A 5,673-nucleotide genomic window follows, 5' to 3' on the forward strand; every position below is an offset into this window, starting at 1 on the left:
GAATTTTTTTAGGGGTAGCAGAATCCAGGATGATAGGCTCAGGTGAGGGACTGGGAAAATATAACCTATTGGAGGCAGTCCATTTTGGATTATTGGTTTGCTAAAAGTTTTACTTTCGTTTTGAGTTTGAGAATTCACAGGCCAAAGAAACCACAGTGTTACACTCAAATGCAGTCAAAGGAAAAGTTTTTTGTTTTTTTTTTTTGAGACAGGAGTTTCACTGTTGTTGCCCAGGCTGGAGTGCAATGGTGAGATCTCAGCTCACTGCAACCTCCATCTCCCGGGTTCAAGCAATTCTCCTGCCTCAGCGTCCCGAGTAGCTGGGATTACAGGCGTGCACCACCATGCCCGGCTAATTTTGTATGTTTAGTATATACGGGGTTTCTCCATGTTGGTCAGGCTGGTCTCAAACTCCAGACCTCAGGTGATCCGCCCACCTTGGCCTGCCAAAGTGCTGGGATTATAGGCGTGAGTCACCACACCTGGCCAAAAGAAAAGTTTAATGATCAAAACTTTGCGGAAGAGTATAAGGGTTAACTTAGCAAACGCTAACGTGAGAAAAGGGAAAAGGGAAATACATACGTATGTATTAACCAAACCGGGGAGAATACCTACATCCAGATCCAGCAGTGCTGGGAAGACCTGGAAACAGCCATCTGGCGTCCCATTTGGAACGAGTCCTGGGTCGTGCGTCCACTCCATGGGTGAGACTTCAGAGAGCAGTTGGAGGATCCCAGCTTATGTTCCTAAGCTGCTGGCTGACATTATCAGCAATGTGCAAATAAGCAGCTCCAAAGGTTTAATCAATAATGCTGAATCTTTTACTTTGTGTGTCTTAATCAATAATGCTGAATCTTTTACTTTGTGTGTCTCAGGATGTTCTGAAACCTAGAAAACTGGTCAGATTCCTGGGGTTTGGGAAGTTCCATTGCTCACTCCCTTTCTGATCTGAAGCTTCTCAGGACTGGTGGGTGTTTACTTTCCACGAGGCATGTATCCCACGTGGGATCATTTGTGGGTCACAGGCCTACCATTGTTTCTGAAGCCTGAACAAGACTAATACAATTTTTTTTTTTTGAGACGGAGTCTGGCTCTGTCGCCCAGGCTGGGGTGCAGTGGCTGGATCTCAGCTCACTGCAAGCTCCGCCTCCCGGGTTCAGGCCATTCTCCTCCCTCAGCTTCCCGAGTAGCTGGGACCACAGGCGCCCGCCACCTCGCCCGGCTAGTTTTTTGTATTTTTTAGTAGAGACGGGGTTTCACCGTGTTAGCCAGGATGGTCTCGATCTCCTGACCTTGTGATCCGCCCGTCTCGGCCTCCCAAAGTGCTGGGATTACAGGCTTGAGCCACCGTGCCTGGCCGACTAATGCAATTTTAAGTTCTTTTAGTTACCTGATGAGAGGGTCCTTAGTTCTAATTTCTGGCAATTTCTGGATATCTGACGTGTTTCCTGTTCATTCGTTCATTAGTTTTAGATCCTTTTTTTTTCTTTTTTACATATATTTTAGCATCATTTAAGTTTCTAAGTATTATAAATTCCTGGTGGAGGTCGGGCATGGTGGCTCACACCTGTAATGCCGGCACTTTGGGAGGCTGAGGTGGGTGGATCTCTGGAGGAGATCTCTGGTGGGGAGCTGTGTGTGGGTGGCGGGGGAAGGGGATCTACAGGAATACTCGGTACTTTCCACTGAGTTGTGTGTGAACCTAAAACTGCTCTAAAAAATAAAGTCTACTGAAAACAATACAGTCTACCCAACGAACACTGCGCTTCAGATAAGGAAGGAATCACATAGAACACAATGATACTTAAAAGAGAAAGTGTTGCCCAGGCGTGGTGGCTAACACCTGTAGTCCCAGCACTTTGGGAGGCTGAGGCGGGTGGATCACCTGAGGTCAGGAGTTCAAGACCAGCCTGGCCAACACGGTGAAACCCCATCTCTACTAAAAATATCAAAATTTTTCTTCACTTTTTTTTGGGGGTGGAGTCTCACTATGTTGCCCAGGCTGGACTTAAACCCTTGGGACTCAAGCAATCCTCCTGCCTTAGCCTCCCCAGTAGCTGGGATTACGCTTGCGTGTTACTGTGCTCAGTGTTTTCTTGTAAGATATTGGAAAATGATGAGACTTGTGCTCATTGGCAGACAAACAGCAACAGACCCTAAGATAAATCTATAAGAAAGCAAGAGACATAATCCAACAGAAAACAAAACTCACGGGGGAGGATAAATCTTTACTCAAACATCTGGGCAATTCCTACCAAGTGCTTTATGTGTATATGTCATCCAGTAACATTGGAGAAAAATCGTCAGTCACTGTCTCTTGGGGTGGAGGATGTGGACCTGACTCTGGAATCACTGGGAGGTGCTTTCCTGGTGTGTTTTCAGGTGACGCTTGAATGTCCCCAGCTGACGAAAGGTCTTTTGACACTTGGGACATTTGTAGGGCTTCTCTCCGGAGTGAGTGCGCTGGTGAACGTTCAGGTTCCCCTTGTGGCTGAAAACTTTGCTGCAGCATTTACATTTGAACGGCTTCTCCCCGGTGTGGATCCTCTTGTGGCCCTGTAAGGTGGACTCGTGGGCAAACTGCTTTTGGCAGACATCACACGAGTAGGGCCTCTCGCCAGTGTGGATTCGCTGGTGAACTCGGAGGTCTGAGAGCTGCAAGAAGCGCTTCCGACAGAGATCACATTGAAAGGGTCTCTCTCCTGTGTGTGATCTCCGGTGGATGCTTAGCTGGGAAAAATACTTAAACGATTTATTGCACACGTCACACACAATGGATAGCAGGGCCTTGGCTTCTTGGCCATTGGGGTGACTGGTTGGGCTCGCAGGGCCCGGGGAATGAACTGGATTGATCTCAGCTTGTCCCGGGGATTCTCTGTTGCCCACAGGTGTGGCTCCTCCTTGAGGCTCTTCTTGGGAAATGGAGGTGGCGTCTGGTTTGGAACTGCTCAGATTCAGAGCCTCTCCACTGTTAACGCTGTAAGTCGAAGCTTCTCTCTCCACAACGCAGGCAGAAGGTGTGTCAGCATTCACATTTTCCACAGAGGCTCTTTTTTTGGGTTCCTTCCCCTCCTTTGCTCTCACCAGATCTGCTGGAAGAAGGGATTCCACACACAACAGTTAATAAAGCACATTTTCAATACACCAAACTCATTGCAACCAAACACTGACCTTGGCTGACAACTTCCCCTCAACCTCAAGACTAAGACATTGGACCGTAGGTCTCTGGAGAGTGGGGGGTGGAGAGGCTTTGGCAGCTGAGTGCCAACGTCCCAGACATGATAATGCTGGGCCCCCAGACCCATACCCAGGAAGAGAGGAGCTAAAATTTCCGGGTCCAAGTTTTCATACTCACTGGGACCGTTTGGAAGCTGAGGCTCTGGGGATGTAAGTCCTGGGTTCTCCTCCCTGTCTACGTTCAGATCCTTCTCCAAGGTCGGCTTGGGACTCAGAGTCTTTGGACCTCCTTTCATGACAACAGTCTCTGGCAGTAGGAAGTCCCCCTCCTGACAACGGAAAACCGAGAGCAATGACTCCGTGTCTGAACTGGGGGAAGCACGGACATGTCTGTCCCTCCTGACCGGATGCACCCACTCTTCTAATGACACAGCTGTGGAAATACATGCAGACTTCCTGTGGACCACCCCCACCCCCAGTAAACATCACCGCCTCACGTCTGAGTCTGTCCCTAATCTGCACCCTCCATATTCTAAATCAGCTCCTGGGCCTGGTGGTTTTCACCCTTTGGTTCTCTGAGCATATTTCTTCCCACCGTGCCAACGTCTCCCTGCCCCTGAGGCTGGAAGGAGCATGACTTTAGGTGGAGGCCCCTCAGCCCTGGCACCACTGGCATTGGGGCTGCATCACCCTCCTGGAGGGGGCGCTCCTGTGCAGAGCAGAGACCCCGCCTCCACCCTCTAGATGCTACTAACACCCCACCAGCCCCGAGAATGCCAAACAAGAACGTCTCCAGACATGGCCATGTGTCCGGAAAGGCAACATCACCCCAGCTGAGAAACCGTCCTCAAATTAAGAAATCAACAGTCTGAGAAAGTGGGTTCCTTGCTGAATGACTTCATGAAATGTCTTTGTGGAAACTGGATGTGGAAGGGATCTTCAGTTCATTCATCTGTGCCAACTGCCTCCCTCACTTCACTGAGACCATTTCTTACCCCCCACCCTCAATGCTAAAAGCTCTCCTGGTGGAGGGAAAAGTAGATGAGGCTTCCCTCTCTGTGATGGTTCAGGAATGGATGTCTGGGGATGTACCATCTCCATGGGGAATGGTTCTAATTTTCTCTTGTGCTAAATCTGTCAATCAGCCCAGTGGACACACGATTTCTTCCTGATCCTTCTCCCACCTCCGCCCAGACACCAAGGCCTCACACACTCACCTGCCTCCTGGACGGTGCAGGGACCCTGGGCAGGGTCTGCAGCTCTCGGCGGGCCTGGCCTTCCCCCGGATGCATCTGGTTCACAGAGGAGGCCCGCTGGCTGGACACGCCTCTCGGATCATCCCTGGCACTGGCGGGGGCTTCAGCCATCTCGACATCTGAGTCCAGCATAAGATAGTCCTTTCCGTGGAAGGTGACTACAGTCTGTAAAGAGAAAAAAGACAATCAGACTCACTATGAGAACCTGAAAGTAGCTCTCATATTCCCTGGGTCCTGCTGTAATGCTCACACTTGACTGTAATTAATGTTCGAATCTGCCTTCCTGATGCAGAATCAGCTCTATGGACCCAGCAATCTGTCTGAATTTTTTTCTTCTCTAGATAAGTACATAAATATGAGTCCTTTGGATGAAAGGGTCACTAAACCAAAGAGAAGGCAAGGAGAAATATCCTGGGTGAATCCCACTCAGTTGGCTAATGGCAGCTCACCTTGTGTTGGAACTTAGGGGCTCATGTGGGGACCTGGAGGCAGATCCCTGGATCTCTGATATCAACCACTTTCCCTGCCTCAGGATGGGACTTCTGGGCCCCCCTTCAGTTCACCCTAATGCCTCCTTCCCTACATTCCATCAGATGTAATATTTTACCAATGTCTTTCTTTCATGTTGGCCTCACACAGTGTGTGGGTCCCTGTATCCCCTCTGCCTGTCCATCTCCTAGACCAGGAATTGGCCATCTCAGCACAGCTGATATTTGAATCTGGATGATTATTTGTCATGGGGGGTTGTCCTGAGCTTTGGAGAATGCTTAGCAGCATCTCCTGTCCTCCCCCTCGTGACAGCCAAAAACTGTCCCCAGACACCGCAATGTGTCCCTGACGGGCAAACTCTCCTCTACTTGGAAGCCCTGACCTAGAGCAGCCCCTCGGGTCCTCTCCAGTCCAGGCGCACCGTGCAGCCCCCATCCCAGCTCCCCTTCCCTGAGCCAATCAGGAGGGTCCCACTCACCCATTTCTTGGGTCTTCTGTGATTTCGCAGCAGGTCCTCCAGGTCTTTGCAGCTCTGCACGCCGTTCACCTGGACTAAGACCTGGAGCTCCTGGGGCATGGAGATCATGAACTGCTCCATCACCAGCATGTCCAGGATCTGCTCTTTGGTGTGGAGGTCGGGCCTCAGCCACAGACGGCACAGCTCAGTGAGTTTCCTCAGAGCCTGGATGGGGTCCGACTCCTTCGGGCAGGTGAACATCCTGAAGTTCACGTGAGAAATCTCAGGGTCCAC

General features: G+C 50.3%; 1 protein-coding gene across 2 annotated transcripts in view; it reads right to left on the reverse strand.

The window, feature by feature from the left end:
* Positions 1-2,349: 2,349 nt before the first annotated feature.
* ZSCAN5B (zinc finger and SCAN domain containing 5B) overlaps positions 2,350-5,673 on the reverse strand; it is a 21,761-nt gene continuing 18,437 nt past the window's right edge. The window contains exons 3-6 of one of the 2 annotated variants that reach the window (XM_026457559.1): positions 5,401-5,641; positions 4,395-4,598; positions 3,356-3,506; positions 2,350-3,092 (exon numbers count right to left, since the gene is read on the reverse strand). In XM_026457559.1, the coding sequence (XP_026313344.1) occupies positions 2,350-3,092; positions 3,356-3,506; positions 4,395-4,598; positions 5,401-5,641 (1,339 nt within the window). The remainder of the gene's footprint in view (positions 3,093-3,355; positions 3,507-4,394; positions 4,599-5,400; positions 5,642-5,673) is intronic. The other variant, XM_026457558.1, reaches the window with a different exon arrangement.

This window comes from Piliocolobus tephrosceles, chromosome 21 (genome assembly GCF_002776525.5).
Source record: "Piliocolobus tephrosceles isolate RC106 chromosome 21, ASM277652v3, whole genome shotgun sequence".
NCBI classification, from domain to species: domain Eukaryota; kingdom Metazoa; phylum Chordata; class Mammalia; order Primates; family Cercopithecidae; genus Piliocolobus; species Piliocolobus tephrosceles.